At 36.1% G+C, this 19,603-nt stretch overlaps 1 protein-coding gene across 1 annotated transcript in view; it reads right to left on the bottom strand.

Moving 5' to 3' along the window:
- The window catches only part of LOC120534909 (killer cell lectin-like receptor subfamily G member 1), a 63,253-nt gene that overhangs the window by 5,908 nt on the left and 37,742 nt on the right, over positions 1–19,603 (bottom strand). The window contains exons 5-7 of the mRNA XM_039762415.1: positions 6,732–6,874; positions 4,686–4,786; positions 980–1,082 (exon numbers count right to left, since the gene is read on the bottom strand). Coding sequence (XP_039618349.1) covers positions 980–1,082; positions 4,686–4,786; positions 6,732–6,874 — 347 coding nt within the window. The remainder of the gene's footprint in view (positions 1–979; positions 1,083–4,685; positions 4,787–6,731; positions 6,875–19,603) is intronic.

The raw sequence follows: 19,603 nt of genomic DNA, 5'->3' as shown, positions 1-19,603 counted from the left end.
GAAAAAACATTATTAACTGTAATAAGTAATATAAGTATTAGTATAAGTTAAGTATTTAACTCAAGGACTGTATTTTATTAATCATGCTGCAGAGAGCTATACGATTTTTTACTTCTATATGAATCGATCTTTATTTAGGTAGAAAAGGAATTAAGTTTATGCATAGAATATGAGACTGTCTTGCGTTCTTTTATGAGAAAATGCTGACTATAAGAAACTGCTTTAAACTGGTCTTGTGTGTGTGCTGATAACAGCGTATTTTTTGGAATGTGAGTGCCCTAATAGCTCTTTATTTGCATAAGAAACTCTGTGCACTCTTGGATGTAATAATCAGAATGTAAACGTAACTTAAAGCAATCTATGTATGACCTCAAAATGAACTGTCATGTTTTTTCTCTTTGGCTAATGATAAGCTAGGTAATATAAGAGAGGAATTTTTGCTTATATTAGCAGATTGTCTGTTTTAACCAGCCAGTGGACAGAACTGGGGGGCTCCAGTCTCTTTGGAGCATGGGGTGATGGTTGGCGGCGGGAGGGCTGCAGTCTCTCTAACTCACCAAGAATAAAGAAATTGCTTTTTTTTTCATATTGGTTTCCGTTTTCTTGTCATTCCAGACATTCAGCGACTACAACCATCTGACCAGACCCCATGATATCAGAAGTATGGTTGTTTTCATACTAAAACTTAACAAGCAAAAATATGCAAAGGGACTGTACTTATGGTAAAATAATACATAAATGTAAATACCTTTAAAATATTATTTAATTTATTTGTGTTTTTGCCTTTATTTATTTATTGATTTATTTTAAATGAATAACACATTTACACTTGACATTAATGTTTTCTTCAACATCTCTTGGAGCCAAAACATTTAAAAATAAATTAAAGAAAGCATATTAAATAAATATAAATGACAGAGAAAACGTATATATTTTTAATACACCTAGATAATATATCACTTCTGTTCTTTTCACAGACCCAGTGATAACGAGTTTTGCAAGGTACTGCATACATCAAACCAGTTTTCATTATCATAACACAGTCCATCCCAGCCTTCACTTGCTGAATACCTTCTTTAAATCTGCAAGTAAAAGTAAAGAAAAGTAAAGAAAAACACAAATGGAAAAAGATTAGTGTTCAAAGCTTTGGCACAAAATGTAAATCACAAATATTCACATTAAGCTTTATTTACTCATTTATACATTTAAATACTGTATAGTATCCTGAAGATTTTGTCAGTACAATTTATTGTAGCCATTATTAAAAGAAACCTACCCATAATTATATTTTCAATTTATATTTGCCAATAATAAAGAATTATCATATGCTGTTGTATTCTTTAACTCCAGATTTATTGGCCAGGCCCAGCAGAAAAAAGTATGGACCCCACCCAAGACAGCATACCAGTTCATATTTGACAACAATTCTTGGCATTTCTTGGAAATGTAAAAGAAAGCCAGTCTCAGAAGGGAATCCACAAAAGGAACAATAAGAACATGTAAAAATGTGACAGAAAGCAATTCAATTTCTGTACTTATCAATTAGTGATTTTTAAATTATCTGTATAGTAGGAGGTGTTAAATGAGAGATGGGAGATAAACTTAAATAAACTAGATAAGCTAGGAGCTAAGATAAGAAAATCTAGTGCAGAGATGACAGATAATAGTTAGAAATGTTACAGTAATTTTTTTAATCAAAAGTGTTTACATCTTTTATTATAATAAAGTTATTATATATATATAATTCTATAATGCATTTTAATGAACGAACAATGTTGTGCTCGGGTTTACAAAAATAAGTTTTAAAAAACAAAACAAACTGTACTATGCTTTGCATGTCTCCTAAGATGGAAAATACAATCCAAAAAAATAAATTATCTGTATATACACGCATGCACTTTGGAGACAACTACAAGGGTCATCAAATGGTAATAGTACTCTGAGTCAATAGTCAGTGTGTTCACCTAATGCCTCTCCTCTTTTTCTGTAGATCTGAAGATCAAAGGCTCAACAACATCACCTGATCCCAGCCCTTCCTCCTCTTCTGCCTCATAATGGGCTCAATCACCATCTTGAGTCTGTCTGGCATTGGACTAATATCTGAAAAGATGTTACCACGATCTTTTGGTAAACTTGTTGTTTTTGTTTTTCCGCCAGTCATCCGATGTCCCAACCCTTGATGCTTTTGTTTGTGCTTTATTCACTCTATATATATACTGTTTGTTATGTGGGTAGAAACTGCTCCTGAATCTATTGGTGAGAGTGTCAAAGGTCCTACAAAGTTTGCAAGACTGGAGGAGTGAGGAAAGTGGCTGTGCAAGATGGCTGAGGTTCTTTATACAAGTGTTGTATATGACCTTCACTACCCCCTAAATTGCTTTACACGCTGGGCATGTGCTGTACCAGAATGTGATGCACTCAGTGAGAATGGACTCCACTGTACCCCAAATGATGCAGAAATTCAAGTTGTGCTCAGGCATTTGTAAAACTAGAGGTGCTAATGAGCCTTTTTAACAAAAGACGAAATGTGTTGTGCACCCACTTCAGTTCATCAATGGTAGTCACTCCAAGAAATTTAAAGCTGCTCACTCTTTCAACAGCATCTGCTCCAATGTGGATGGAAATGTTTTGTGTCTTCTGATTTTGGAAATCAATGCAATTGAAAATATTGAACTAGACAAAGTTTATTACATCTTCTAACAGATATGCTCATTGATGTTAAATTGAGTACAATATGCCAGCATGTTAAACATCCTAAGTGTGACAAGGTACATCTTATTACACAAATCCTGCTGTTTGTTTGATAAGCAATGTAAAAACAAATTACAGAAATACTGCACATAGTAAAAAGCAAAACAAAAACCTGTTATGCTATACAGATGGCATTTTCTTTCTTAAACCATCTCCTTTATTTCTGCTGATGTCCAATCTGGGTCTACAAGACTTTTCAAATGAGTTGGTATCCTTCTGATAGGCTAAACTAAAACAAACAATTCATGTCTTGTGGTGACTTGTGAAGATGAATGTGATACTTGGCATATCAATAAGTTCACTGACGTTACTCATCAAGCTGTTCAGTTACAGAATGACTGAATGTTCTCTGTGTAAAAAGACATTCTCTGTCTGAAATACACCCTCTCTGCAGCACGGGATGATGATACTGATAATGAAGATAAGGCTTGCTAACTGCTGCTTAGTGTTGGCCTTTCCTTACATGGGAATGACTGTACCTAAACTATGCAAATAAATGCTGTCAACACTTTTATATTTAAATGCAGAAATTTGTCTGTTAATGGAAAATGCAATGAAGAATGATTCATCTGCCCATATGTCTCTATTTCCCAGTAGTCATCTGCCTGTCTTCTTCGTGTCATACTACTCATAAAATGTGCATTGTCAAGTGCAACAATTGGCCTCAGCGTCTTAATCATTTTTCCTGCTCATTTTTTTAACTGGAGAAAAGTGATTTTAGATTTTTATCGGAGGCCTGTATAGTTGCGTATATTAATTTAAGCCTTGAATTTTCTAATCCAAAAGCGTGCATTTTTAACCTTTGTTCATGTTGCTGGTGACGTTAATCTCACTAAACAACATTTGACTGTCACTCATAATACTGTCCTTAATAAAGATTAACAGTGTTGTAAGAGCCAATCTTAGAAAGTAATGTTAAAGTTAAATTTCTTTAAGATTTTTCTTAAATTCAATAATAGAATATTAGTTTCTTATAGCAACCTAGAATATGGTATAGTCTTATTCCCCATGTAAATTAACAAGAAATAGAACTTTCCTTGCTTTGTCTGTAAAATTGGGTGTTAATTAAACCAGTTAGGAAATAGACTAACTGCTAACATGGACTGTTAGATATACTTGCAAATAGATTGGTATACAGTTTTCTGACAATTTTGATATAAAAGTACAACTGTATGAGTGAATATAGAGAAACATAAACAAGATAAAAAAGCTTTAAAAAGAACTTTCTTAAACAAGGACTTTTCTTTTCTTTAATGTCAATTTTTTCTTTATTTTTGTGTGAATCGTTTTGCCTTGAATTTTTACTAAAATGTTTAAAAACGAATATTTGGTCCGTTGAATTATTTGAACACATGTCACACTATTGCCTGAATCATCATATCAAACAAACTAAAAGCTGCAGAAAGTTTGATAATTTGGGACAAATGCAGCTATAAATGTAATTCATACTTATCAATGAAACTTCACCTAAACCTATCCTAATAATCTCTCCTTCAATAAAGACTTGTATTTCTCATCTGGTAGCATAATCTTCTTTTTTATTCTTGAGCTCATGAATGCTTTAATAGTATTTAGCTAATTAACACAAAAATAATATGTGTGATCATATCTGCTTTCAATTAGTAATAAAACTTATTACTACACATGTTTGTAATGTACCATCTGTTGGAATGACAGATGAGACAGAGCAAGCAGACAGGCTTGTTATTTTTATTTTTATTTATTGCTGTTTTATTGATTGAAGTTTTACTTTCTGATGCCCAAATTTCATTTTTATTAACATACACTGGTCCACATTTACCATGTAGAAACTGTTTTCAAAAACCCTAAGAGTAAAACACATTAAATTAATTTTTAAAAGTAAAGCTGAAGTTGTACATATTCATGAACATTATTGCTTTAACATCAATGAAGAAAATAACTGAATGTCTTACATGTTGTTCTGAAAAGTTGTCCTATCGATCCAATTCCATTTTTCATTCTCTTTTCTCAATCCAATCCATATTTCTGTAACAGTGTGATTCTTTATGAAATTCTTTAAAGATAAAATAATGAGAATTACTACTTAATACATCCTTTTAAATTATGACACCTTGTCCAATGTTACCTCCTATATTGCACACAAAGTTGCTGGGAAAGGCACTGCCTCCCTGTGTCTAAGAAATAGATAAGTGGTTCAGAAAATCGTCAATGGATTAATGGACGCGTCTGTAAAATCAAGTAGGTACAGCTACATTACATGCAAAACATTATACTGCTTTAGAATGCCATCTAAAATGTATTACCTATCAAACTCAGACCAAAATGTCTTTGAACACTGAAATTTCATTTTTCAAATGTAATGTGTAGCAAAGCTACATAACTTGACAGTCGGGTTGGCCTCCTGGACTGTTTGTCACTTTATTAGGTTGGCTGGAAGGGTGCTTGTAAATAGCCCTTCAGGCACCTTTGGTGACGTTCCAGTCTGGGAGGACCCCGCCCGGTAAGTATTCCAGTTGCCTGTTGCCGGCATGAGGTTGCCATAACAACCGAGAGGGGCAAGGATGTTTCGGCGGGAAAATTTTTCTATTTAAGGGGAATGGCGGATCAAGGCAGGAGGAAAAAAGAATCAAGATGGAAGGAAAAGGCTGAAGGCAAGGAGTGACTATCCACGCTTAAAGGATCATTCTGGATCTTTCTTCACCCAGGGACGTCTGCTATTTGTGGGTGGCCACCTAGAAGAAATAATCCGGTGACGAATCCCCGAGAGAAGGCCAGGTTGGTGTTCTCCGGGTGCTCCCGTCTGGTGAGTCAGATTCGGAATTTGCATTTTCTTCGTGATAATCCAAGGAGAAGCCGTTTCCACCGGAGGACTGTTGTGATTTCCTCCTGCCCTACGGAAGGAACTGAACTGCAGGATTTATTTTCCTTATATGTGGATTAAGTACATTTTTCTTTTTTGACGTTTCGGAGAACATTATTATTATTATTATTGTTATTATTATTATTATTGTTATTTTCTTTTGTTTATTGTCTACGTCGAACCGGGAATTCGGATTTGGGCGCTGGGGAGGGCGTCTGGGAAAGGGATTCACTAATGAGCACTCAGGCACTGGGCACGTAAATGTAAATAGTAAATGTTAATATATTTTCATTCCCACTTTCCTTTGCGTGAGATTTTTTTTTCCAGATATAAAAGGATGTGCATAGGGGACAAGAGGGGCCGAGGACCGAATATGGTAATGCTGCTTTAACCTTCTATTATCGTCCACTTCCCTTTGGGTTGTGAAGTGTAGGAATCGCGTGCGTTTATCTTGCGGTTGCTACAAATGTTCTGAACACTCTGCCATGTAGGAGAGGAGACAAAAAGAAGATTGATGATTTTCTTAAGAGATTTTAAATTACAATGTTCGTGACATTACGATTGGTACAAATGCTATTTATGTTCTGTCTGCTGAGAACATCTTTTAATCCCCAGTGTAATCTACAAGAACCAGTTAAAGTGCATTTGTGACTGACTATAGGCTGTAACTGGCCTGCCTGTGAAATATACTGCAGCACAAAAGAGAAGACTGTAACAGGAAACTCAAAAAAAGTAGGTTACGGTAAGGAATAGCTGACTTGTCCATAATCAACAAGAAATATATGTAACAAGTCCAAAATTGTGTTATTTAAATTGTTGCATTTTCTGTACATAATTTTCTCTGAAATGTTCCTGGCCCTTCATTTGTAATCATAAAACATCTACATCCTGACCTGTTTGTTACAAATTGATCTACACTACTTACAGTTGTGCTTTTATTCTTTAATGTTACACTCAGCCTACAAATGGGCTTGTAACACTGTGAACAATTGCTCTTGGTAAATGCCATGGATATTTGCAAAATTAAAATATACAAATATGACAAATTATTTATGTATACTACTATTGGTTACATAATGAACAGTTATACTAAACTAAATATCTTCAGTATTAAAAATACAACAGAGAATAGTCCTACCAGTTCCTCAGTTGACTTGATCATTGTGAGGTTTGAACTTTGCTTCCTGCAGAAAGTGTTTGCGTTATCCCAAGAGCGTTTTTCTGTTGCAAAATAATACGATTTTCCATTGTGCTTTAACCATTGTCCTTCTTCCGTATTCGCTATAAGTTAGAAATAGCATAAAAGTAAATTAAGTATTGTTTTCCTACAAAGTAGTAAGATACCCTTGTTCACTGAAACTCCAAGGATCAGCACATAATAGAATATGTTTTACAAATGGAGTGCAGGAAGGATTAGTCACTTGCACAACATTTGACAGCAGGGCTTCAATGGGTAACTCTGTGGTTTGAAGTCAGTTGATCAAACCACTAAACCACACAACTTGTAAAGTAACCTGCTGTGAAAAATCTACTTCACCTGTACTAGTTTACTCTCAGGTCCCCTTATGTAAAATGTCCACTACTATGCCCAATCCTTTTATCTTAATATCCAACTTTTCTACTTTAAACTCATGATTCTAACAATTTGTTAGTGAGTTTTCTCCTGCATTTATCTTATGTCATCAAATTTACATCATACAGCCTTTCACACCGAGAAGAAAATCTGCATATGATCATTTTAATTATATCATAAAATAATATCAGATCATTTTAAAATTTTTCCTGGTGTCACTATTCAGCTCTATCCAAATATATAAATATATACAGTTTATTGATTTAAATATATAAAATTACATTAAGTATTTTCAAAGACCCACTCATTCTACTGCATGCCTTTTAAGAATTTGGTTCCCCTAGTATGGCACTGTCATGTTATTTTGTGCACCTTAGGCATAAATGTCCCATACTGACAAATGTCCTCACATGTTTTGAAATGGCAGAAGTAAAATCTATTTTCTCACCCCCCAAAAAAAACTTTTAAGGAAAGCTTGCTTTACTGGAACACTGTTCATGTTTCCAGAAGCACAGAACATTTATGTATCATGATACATATTATGTATTATGTAAACATTAATGTATCTTTTTATTTTAACCTGCTAATTCATGTCAGGGTCACGAGGAACTTGTTTGTGTCTCTGTGTCATTGGACACAAGGTGGGAAACGTGTCTGGATAAGGAATCTGTCTGTCACAGGCTACAATCACATGCAACATACTACAGGTCAATTAAGAGCCTACAACTCTTATCACACACATCTTTAAGAAGTGGGAAAATTACTGGACTACTGGGAGAAAACGAACACAGATATGGGGAGAATATTCAAATCCCAAAAAGGTATTGTACAAGACCTTTTCGTGAATCTGTTAGGCAATAAACATACCTACTGTTCCATCATTTCTGCCAGGTAAGAAACAGTACCTTAAAAGTAGTATTGCTCTAACATTGTTAAGATATAAACACACATTTCTAATTTATATGAAATGTAGTATAAAGATATATAAAAACTACATTAACGGTTCACAGAGGAAGAGCTGAAAAAATATGTCAAATCTACCAGAAATCATGCTAACAGAAGGTATGACTCGGAGAAGATTCTAGCTAGTAATGAACTTGGGCTCGTTTTAAGGGATGAGAGGGAAAGCATTTAGAGTTTATTATATAGTGGTCCTGGAGTCTCTGGAAAGTCCTCTGACTTTATGAATAATTAAAGTCAAAATCTGACTGATTTCAACAAACTGGATGGATTCCACCTTTGTGTCATATGGTATGGTGGTCTGGGCTGTGAATGTACCCATTAATGTGCCCAACTACTTTAATACCACATGCTATGATGGGGGAAGAGCCTCTAGAATCTTAATTAAGTCAGCAATAGCTGCTAGTGCTAAAATGTATAAGAAAATAGGAAAGGACTAATAAAGAGGTCAATATGTTTATCACACTTTTATTTAAGCTAACTAACTAACAAATATATTGGCAACATGAATATCTTAATCAGTACCGTTACACTATAGTTTTGTTATTTTCTTTTTTTAATCCTGTAGCAATTAACCTTGTGTAACACTGAATAAAATACAATATAGTGAAGCACAGAGTATTACTACTAATACTAACCTAACACACTGTGATAGAATTCTAGGCATCAGGCACATTACAATTAGATCTTCACCACATTATGGAGTGGGGAGCTTGTTAAGAACATTGTTTGGATGGGATGCCAACCTATTCTCCAGAATATTACTTGGAGTACTTGCAAATTTGAATTATAAGGTGTCCTAGATGACAGACGTTGAAGGTCCGGTCATATGTGGGTTCCTCTCCAGCTCCTCTCTAAAGGGTCAGGGCCAGTTGGAATGGCACCATAGATTTCAGGGTGATCAGAGAACTGCTGTTGTTCAAGAATTATTTTAAACTAGCCATGCTACCCAGACAATGGGCTTCAGTTATCACTTAATTAGCTTTAGCAGAAGTGCTATGTAACTAATTATACTTTTCTGTATACAATATTTGTAGTTTTTTTTTTACCAGGGCTAATATTATTAGTTGACTGGAACTCCTTTCTCTTGAACATGCTACATACAATTTGCTATTAGTGTAACACTGCTTTTCCTAGTGACTAACCCTGGTTGTTGTTAATGGTCATTGAAAACACAACTTTATTGGGAACTGTATTGTTTTCAATAGAATCAGGTTATTAGTAGGAATAATGGGAATTTGGGGTATAAATATAATTTTAACATATTATAAATACATTGTTAAAAAAACATGTCAGCTAATTTTCCTTTTTCTATAATGTCATAACATTTCAGTCAAATTAGTCTAAGCATTTCAGAGATTTTGGAGTATTTAGTTTTATCTTTTGTTGAAGGGGATTCTCCTTAAATACTGATTTATTGAAATTTCCATTCTTAGTAAATACCTAATACCCTAGATGTACACTAGTGCCAAAATTCAGCTTTGTAACTAAATGAGAAATAGTGCTTTTGTTGACCAGTGATTGAGTCAGTTAGTCAGACAATCAGTCAGTCAACTTTGCATTTTTTATATACTAGGGGGCTCTGCCACCTGCTCGCTTCGCTCGCCCACCCCCATGTTTGGATTACCAGATATACAATACAATAAAATACAATTTATTTTTTGTATAGCACAAAATCACACAAGAAGTGCAGCAATGGGCTGTAACAGGCCCTGCCTCTCGACAGCCCCCCAGCCTTGACTCTCTAAGAAGACAAAAAAAAACTCCCAAAAAAAACCCCTTGTAGGCAAAAAATGGAAGAAACCTTGGAAAAGGCTGTTCAAAGAGAGACCCCTTTCCAGGTAGGTTGGGCGTGTAGTGGGTGTCAAAAAGAAGGGGGTCAATACAATACAGTACAATACACAGAACAGAACAAATCCTCAAAGTATAAAAATAAATTCTACTCCGTACTTCTAAAAGTTTTAACAGTAGATAATATCACATAATATGATTTGTGTTTGTTTTAAGTCCTGGAGACCTCATTCATCAAGCTGCCTCCCCCATTTGGCCATTCCACAGCTGAAATAGTGCTAATCCAATGAAAGGACCCTCTTTCCCATGATTCCTGCGATCCACTATCAGGGATGACTTTACCTTAGGCAGGCAATATACAATTTAAAAAGATTGTTATTTCCATGGGAATTGTTACATATGCATTATTTTCATTTTTACTTGAAAAACTTTTGTAAAAACAATACTTGTCCTTTATTTCCGGCCCCGTGCGTGATTACATCTCTTCTCGCCAGATGTATAATGCTGCTCGTGGTGTGAAAGGGGGGAGGGGGAGTTGGCTGAACGCACGCTAAGGATATGCGGTCGGATCATTTGCTGTCTTTTTGCTGCTTGCGAGCTGCCTGTTCTGTTTGTCGCATGTCGTTGCTTTAAGAACTGGGAGCACATGATGCTTGTCTGCCAAAAGCAATCCAACAACTGCTAGGTTAGATGTCTATGGACTTGTTTTAAATGATGGCTCACTGCCTTGTGTGACATTGTAAAAACAATAATTGTCCTTTATTTCTGGCCCCAGGCGTGGTTAAATTTCTTTCTTGCAGGACGTATAACACTGCTCGCGTTTTGAAGGGTGGGGGTGCTGCTGCTGTCTCGCTGCCCTTTGATCATTTTAAAGCCTGTACAGCCGCTGTCCTTTTTGGCACTTCGTGTCTCTGCTTCTCATGCTGTGATCGCTTCTCCGTGATCATAAATATACACCTGACCGAATTGTGTTTTCTTTGAAATTAAACTTGTCGTTGATTTAACTGTTGCGGGACCACAGATTCTCATAGCGTATATTTCATTATTGTGTAAATCTACGTTTTGTACATTGAATGATGCAAATGCGAAAAGACTTTTGATCTTAGCCTTTTATTTCTGACCTCGCTTTGTCCTGCTATTCAATTAAACCTGGTCCTGATGATTAATTTCCTTTTGTTTTGCGCTAATGAAATATTTTAGTTGCCAATGTTTCATTTATAACGTATTGTCCTTTATATGCTTTATATGCACTGAGACCCCTGTATCTGTGTGTCCTGCGTGCCTTTACCCCACTGATTTTTTTTTCTGTCCATGCTCTAATATTGCTTGTAAGTATGGCGTGTCTTGCAAGAATGTCATGTTTATATCCCCGCGAGACGCTCTGTGGCCATTCTCTTTCATCTGGCGGGTCTTATTTGTCTTCCGTGATCTTAACGTGAAGATCACGTACAGTTCCATAAATATTTGGACAGAGACAACTTTTTTCTAATTTTGGTTCTGTACATTACCACAATGAATTTTAAATGAAACAATTCAGATGCAGTTGAAGTGCAGACTTTAAGCTTTAATTCAGTGGGTTGAACAAAAAGATTGCATAAAAATGTGAGGGAACTAAAGTATTTTTTTAACACAATCCCTTTATTTCAGGGGCTCAAAACTAATTGGACAAATTAAATAACTGGAAATAAAATGTTCATTTCTAATACTTGGTTAAAAACCCTTTGCTGGCAATGACAGCCTGAAGTCTGAACTCGTGGACATCACCAGATACTGGGTTTCCTCCTTTTAAATGCTCTGCCAAGCCTTTACTGCAGTGGCTTTCAGTTGCTGTTTGTTTGTGGGCCTTTCTGTCCGAAGTTTAGTCTTCAGCAAGTGAAATGCATGCTCAATTGGGTTAAGATCACGTGACAGACTTGGCCATTCAAGAATTTGCCATTTCTTTGCTTTAATAAACTCCTGTGTTGCTTTGGCTGTATGTTTTGGGTCATTGGGCGGTGTTTCATGATACAGATGGACAATTAATTTGACTGCATTTAGCTGGATTTGAGCAGACATTATGTCTCTGAAAACCTCAGAATTCATTCTGAGCTGTTCCACGCCTTCTCCATACTTTTTTCTTGCCATCATTCTGGTAGAGGTTGATCTTGGTTTCATCTGTCCAAAGAATGTTTTTCCAGAACTGTGCTGGCTTTTTTAGATGGTCTTTAACAAAGTCAAATCTAGCCTTTCTATTCTTGAGGCTTATGAGTGGCTTGCACCTTGCACTGCACCCTCTGTATTTACTTTCATGCAGTCTTCTCTTTATGGTAGACTTGGATATCGATACGCCTACCCCCTGGAGAGTGCCGTTCACTTGGTTGGCTGTTGTGAAGGGGTTTCTCTTCACCATTGAAATGATTCTGCGATCATCCACCACTGCTGTCTTCCGTGGGCATCCAGGTCTTTTTGCGTTGCTGAGTTCACCAGTGCTTGCTTTCTTTCTCAGGATGTACCAAACTGTAGATTTTGTAACTCGTAATATTGTAGCAATTTCTTGGATGGGTTTTTTCTATTTTCGCAGCTTAAGAATGGCTTCTTTCACCTTCATGGAGAGCTCTTTTGACCGCATGTTGTCTGTTCACAGCAAACTCTTCCACATGCAAGCACCACACCTCAAATCAACTCCAGGCCTTTTATCTGCTTAATTGATAATGACATAACAGCGGACTTGCCCACATCTGCCCATGAAATAGCATTTGAGTCAATTGTCCAATTACTTTTGAGACCCTGAAATTAAGGGATTGTGTTAAAAAATGCTTTAGTTGCCTCACATTTTTATGCAATCATTTTGTTCACCCCACTGAATTAAAGCTGAAAGTCTGCACTTCAACTGTATCATTGAGTTGTTTCATTGAAAATTCATTGTGGTAATGTACAGAACCAAAATTAGAAAAAAGTTGTCTGTCCAAATATTTATGGACCTAACTGTATCGTCTTCTAGTCAATCCCTCCCACAGAATTTTTTTTTTTGTAATAGAGAGATGTATAGATGAAGATGCTATGAAATAGCCATGGTTTTATTCATAGCTCAAGGGTTTTTTCTTTTTATTTGTTTAGTTTATTGTCTTTGATTTATTTTATTGTTTTTGCTTTCATTGTATTTTATTGTGATTCCATTTTTGTTGTTGTTGTATTATGTTATTTATGAATCTTTTTCTGTTGCTTCTTGTGTTTATTATGTTGAGCCAAAAGGGATGGTTTGCTGACTCAGGGTGACAATCAGTTTTATTAGTTTTAATCAGTTTATTTCACTTTTAATGATAAGGAAAGGCATAGAATTATAGTCAGAACAAGCCAAGGTCAAAATTGGAGATCAAACCAATCAAAATGTCAAAACTAAAAAAAAATCTAGAAATCAAATTCCAAAAACTGAAGTTTAATTTCCAAATCTAGGGAAAACAATAAATGAGGTTTCTTAAGCACAAAGTTTAGAGATTTCACCCATTAATTTTGTTTATGGAGGAACCACCATGCTGACTTAACTTTTGATTTGCCAATGATATCACATATGTCATCATGCTTCACAGAGGATTTTGGGATTAGTTGCCAAAGGAAAACCCAACGCTACAGCTTTAAAATGGCGATACTCATAACACGGCATAATGGTAATAATATTCAGTATCTTTACATCACCCAATAAAGGAAAACTAATGTTATTTTTGGAATCCCTCACCCTAAAGGAAAATTAGATAGATGTCATTTTTGTCTATATATGTTCAAGGGAACCTGCAAAAAAATTAATGAAAAAAAAAAAAACACAGATCACAACAAAGCCACCCTCGTAGGGCATGGCCTCCAGACAAGATGAGCCATAAATGTTGCCACCACATCATTATTTTCCTGCCCTTGGGAAACAAGCTAGAATAACTGAAATGATTTGAATCAAACAATGTAAGAATTTTGTCTTCTTACTAAACTGCCCAGCACAGGTCTGTATTGTAGAATGCTCAGGTGGAGACATGAACAGATAGTTGGTGTAAGTCTTCAGAACTGTTTGGTTTTGTCTTTGATTGTACTTTGTACCTCAATATTACAGCTACAATTTCAATTAACACCTGAAGGTCCTAAGCTATTCATTTTGGAAAAGGGGTATGGAAAAAATACCAATACAAAAAAAAAATTATACAAAGGAAAACAAGGGCAAGAGTGAAAATCTATACTAATAAAAGGCAAAGCCCTCACTCACTCACTGACTCACTCACTCACTCACTCACTGACTCACTGACTCATCACTAATTCTCCAACTTCCCGTGTAGGTAGAAGGCTGAAATTTGGCAGGCTCATTCCTTACAGCTTACTTACAAAAGTTGGGCAGGTTAGGGTTCATTTCGAAATTCTACGCCTAATGGTCATAACTGGAAGGTATTTTTCTCCATTAACTGTAATAGAGTTTAGCTGGAAAGACGTGGGGGGCGGAGTTTCGTGTGACATCATCACGCCTCCCACGTAATCACGTGAACTGACTGTCAACGCAGTGCGTAGAAAATCAGGAAGACCTCCAAAAAGCGCTTAAGAAAACTTGCATTATATAATTGAGAAGGCAGCGAAAAACAATAAGAAGCGAGCGAGTGACATATACTACCATATTCATGAGTCCTGCTACCTCGGAAAGAAAGCAAGGTGCAAACCTAAACTTTAAATTAAGTTCATAGACAGGCTACCGCTGGCGTTTCACATGCCCACGGGAATGCGAGATACAAGTTTAATGAGAGGACGCAGGATATAAACGAGAGTTTTGATCACTTTGTAACTAAGTTAAAACTGTAGGTGAAGGGGTGTGCTTATGCAAATTCCGAGACTGTGTTTGTGGGGGATTGACAGTTAAGGCGGTGGGGAGTCACGCCATCATCACCCCTCCCATTCATCTCATTTCGTTCTTAGCACAAGCACAGCTGAGAAGCTTCGATGCATGTGCTCCTTAACGCGTTAAAAAATAATGCATTTAATCACACTTTGCATTATAAGCAAAGGGAGCTTTGTCAATGCATGATTTCCTGGTACACCGATTACATTGATCACCGTATCCCGATTCATTTTACCCTCGCACCACCTTAGTTTGAGAAGAAGTATGAAAAATATGAGGTTAACACAGAAAACAGATCACCAATTCAAGCTTTATGAATAATCGATTCGCCATCAATATTTGTTTTGGTAAAGCCATCCTCCTTCCATTTTATTGTTTTCCGCCACTAGCCATGATTAAATGAACGGTAAAAAAGTAAGAGCAAAGCGAGGGTGACTTATTTAGGCAGGCATTTATATGACAGCAACATTCATGACAATGTCAATCATGTTACGTTATTATTAAAAGGTTTCCTTTTCTTTTTCATTACTTCTTTAACACACTACTTCTCCGCTGCGAGGCGCGGGTATTTTGCTATATATTTAATATATGAATTACCTCCAAAGAACGCTTAGACTTTTGATATCATGAACGTGTGTACAAAAGGGGTCTCCTGCCCAGCAAAAGTCGAGCAGCCAGCGCGCGTGCATAGCTGTGCCGGCCTTTGAGACGCTGACTGCGCTTCTGCCTTAAGTCAAAGTGAGCACTTTTGATTTTTTTCTTCCTCCCCCTGCGCTATAGCCCAGACAAGTGCAAACACGGGACCCCTTTTCTACACCACGGCAAAATAATATTAAGGCGATTCACACTTTCTTTTGCATGTATACGATTATGAGGTCCTCAGCTCGGATTATGAAGATACGCACAGGAGTGGAAGACTGACAGTGCCATCACAGCTGATTAATGGCAGGGACGTCTCACCAGTCTACACAAGACACACCGCGACTGTCCCCAGAAGATGCTCATATCGTCAGCGAACACATCTCTCTATACTATATAAATAAAATAATTTTCTTTTATTGCCGGTAAGGCACATTACCAGAGGCACAAATTTGAAAGTTCACATAGAAAATGTAATTTCTATACCACAGCCGTCGTGTAGCGCCTTTCAAAAGGGATCTACTACCGAGAGATGATCCATATACATTTTAGCTGCTGTTAGTTACTTACCTGTTGTGTTACACAGTCTTTAAAATGTAGTTTACCCGCAACCACTCCAGTAGTGCTCAATGTACCTGTACTTCTTAAAACGTTAATGTTTTACTGTTTAATAACTTATAGACTACATTTTATTATTTTTCCCTTGCAATCAGTGACCAAAGCTATACACACACATATAGACACATACAAACATACACACAAGTATATATATGTATATATATGTATGTATGTGTATATATATATATATATATATACACACACACACCCCTATCTATATATATATATATATATATATATATATATATATATATATATATATATATACACACATACATACATACACACATATATATAATTTGTGTGTGTGTGTGTGTGTATATATATATATATATGACAGCAACAATCCAAGCTGTGATAAAACAGTAAAAAGGAGGCATGTCAGACGTCGTGGTACATTTTCTGATGCAGCTAGACGAAAATAACTTTGTGACGCTGCCACCAAATACACAAAACAATTACATTGAGAATCATGTTACGTTATTTTCAAAATGTTTCCTTTTCTTTCTTTCCTTCTTTAACACTACTTCTCGCAAGCTGGTATTTTATATATATATATATATATATATATATATATATATATATAGATAGATAGATAGATAGATATGAGAACAACACTCATATCAATGACAAAACAATTACATTAACAATCATGTTACGTTATTTTTAAAATTTTTCCTTTTCTTTTTCGTACCTTCTTTAACACACTACTTCTCCGCTGCGAAGCGCGGGTATTCTGCTAGTTATAAATAAAACAAAATATAAGAAAAACTAAAATCCAAAGATACTATCCTAACAAGAGCGCCTTGAGGTATTGTAAAAAATGCCCAGTCTCCAAAGTGAACTAAACATTAATACAGAAAAGGAAATAAAGATTAAATGTTATTCCCCAGCATGACTTTTAACTAAGCTCTTACTTCAGCTTTATTTCAGAGATTAATTGGTGTATTTATCAAATATTACCATTCATATACTATTGTCTATAAATACTCTTTACATTTGTTTGACAGCCTTTAATTCTGGGTTTCTGACACATTCATCATTACCATGATCATCATTTCTCTGTAAACCTCACAGTATTTTGGCTAGGTTTCAAGAAATGGCAAGTATCCTCAGGAAAATTGGTTCACCCTATTAATTTTTTAATTCAACACCTGTTTTAATCAGCTTATTACTAGAGTCACTACAGAATCAACTACAGTAACATTTAGATGGATGTTTGTTTCCTTCCTACTTGGGGCTCGTTTATACTTCATGCTCAGAAGGCTGCCGTGTGTTCTCAGCGTTCATTTGACGCGTCCTCTGAGCAGGGCCCCAGAAATTAACGCAACGTGTGCTTGAGTTGCAGTACTAGCAAAAAGTTGGGGGGGCGCAGTGCTAAAAGTTGGACTGTGACATCAGAGTCCCTGGTTACTATCTACATGTGACAAAGTCGCTTTGCGGATCCTACAAGATCGATGTGCATGCTTTAATGTTTGAAGAATGGTTCAATTTGGTGAAACAAAATGCCGACATACAAATACATTTGTGGTGCTTTTATATTCAAGGGTCGCAAATTCCCGATCGTAATGACACGATACATTTTAAAAGTCTCACATACGGTCTACTGTAACGTCTGTGTTTTTTTGTTTTTTTCTGGGGCTTCCTCCTGACCTGACAGCAATAGATCACCACAATGAGCACATTAAATGTATGATATTTCAACTCTCTGCACATTTAGAATCCTAAGATTTATACTTGATATCACTTTCATGATGAAATGAAATAAAGTATGTATGTTGCATTTTAAAGAAACTGTTAATTTAAATAATGAATACTGTTAATTACACACATGGGGGTGACACAGTGGCAGAGCAGTAGACGGGAGTCACGTCGCTGGTATTCTCTGACTGCTTTCCTGCTGGGTTTCCACAGTGTGCTCCAGTTTCCTTCCAAAGATATGCAGTTTTGGTGACACTAAAATAATGCTAGTGTATGTGAGTGCTTGTATTCACCTTGTGATGAGCTGATGCCTCGCCCAGGGATTGTTTCTGCCTCATGCCCAATGCTAGCTGGAATGGACACATCCCTGGATTGATGGATTTAATCATTAAACATCCTTTTCAGAGATATTGTGGTAAGGTGTCATCGGAATTTAAAGAGTGTTACAGGCAATTCACAACACAGCGAACCCAAACCTTTTCTCACCGTGATATCTCGCACTGCCACCTGGTGGATTCCTTCAGATTTACATAAAGTACACTTGCAAGTATAAACAGTACAACGTTTGTGTAGCAGGAGTGTCCGCTGCAGCATGTGTCACGTCACGTGAAGTATAAACCCAACCTAAGGCTTTACATCTGAGGTGTTCATGAAATTTATTGATAACTGTGTGAATGTTGCTTCTTCAATTGCTTAATAATCAGTTTGCAAGTGTCTAACAAATTTACAACTGATGTACATATTCTATCCACCATCCTTCCTTTTCTTTAGGCAAGTCCAGTATTAAACCTTTCCGTTCAAAGCAAACCTCCTTTTTTACACACTTATCTAAAACTCGTTTTCAGGAACACTAAAACTTCTCATGCTTTCTCAGTTTTTCTTGGAATGCTTTGTCTAAAAAAGTGAAGAAACTGATTTTAATAAAGAAGCTCTCTGAATGCATTTCAGAAATTGTTGTCAGAGTTCTCAGCTACGCACACAAGCAAAATGCACTTTATTCACCTCTTGAAATGATCCAGAAATTGTCAGTTCCTTCTTCTCTATCCTTTTGTCACTTCCTCTGATCACTGAGCATAATTTAACTCTTTTACAAACTGATCTATCGACATATGTCTTTCCTCAAGCCCACATACACTACCAAACTTATATTATTATTATCTAATTATCTTACTATCTAATTGTCAGTGCAATCTTAAGAGGAGGCATGCTCTATTTGAGTCTTAGTTTACCAAATAATTTTTGTAAATTTCTATCCTCCAGTAACCAACATTGTATCTGATATCTGTGACTACTTTGAAACCCAATCATTTTGGATTTTTATCCTGTCTCAGCTTCCCATGAAAGTGATAGACTGCTGCCTTCCAAACAATTCATTTTAGTAAGCTTTATCTGAATTTACCCATAGCTACACGACCATATGAAATTTTGTTTTTTTTTCTTTCTACATTCATTAATCAAAACTGATGGGTGTAGCTACATGTTTTCAACATAAAGGGTACGTATTTTCAAACAGCAGACATCCTGCCCTTTTTGTAGCATTTGAGAAAGAATAAAGATTTGAATTTCCAACAAAAACTGCATGAATCGCTGTAGTTTTGGTTTTAATGTTATAGCTCCATATTGGAAATTTAAATAGACTGGGAATACAACAGATGATGGAACCTGCAATGTCCATAATGTAAAAGAATCTCCCACATAGGAAACTGGAGAGACGCTTTTAGTAAGAATGCAGTGTGCCATATAAGCTGGAAGTAATAACTTCATCAGCATTAAAGTGAAGGAATATTTATAGCAGATAAGGAGTACTTCAGTGGAGTGCCCCCTAAAACCAATATGAGGCAGGGCTCCTATATAGTAGAGTACAGGAGATTGGCCCTTTAATTAG

Source organism: Polypterus senegalus, chromosome 9, assembly GCF_016835505.1.
Source record: "Polypterus senegalus isolate Bchr_013 chromosome 9, ASM1683550v1, whole genome shotgun sequence".
NCBI classification, from domain to species: Eukaryota; Metazoa; Chordata; class Cladistia; order Polypteriformes; family Polypteridae; genus Polypterus; species Polypterus senegalus.
The sequence above is the reverse complement of the archived record's forward strand: the minus strand, read 5'-3'. Positions and strand labels throughout refer to the sequence as shown.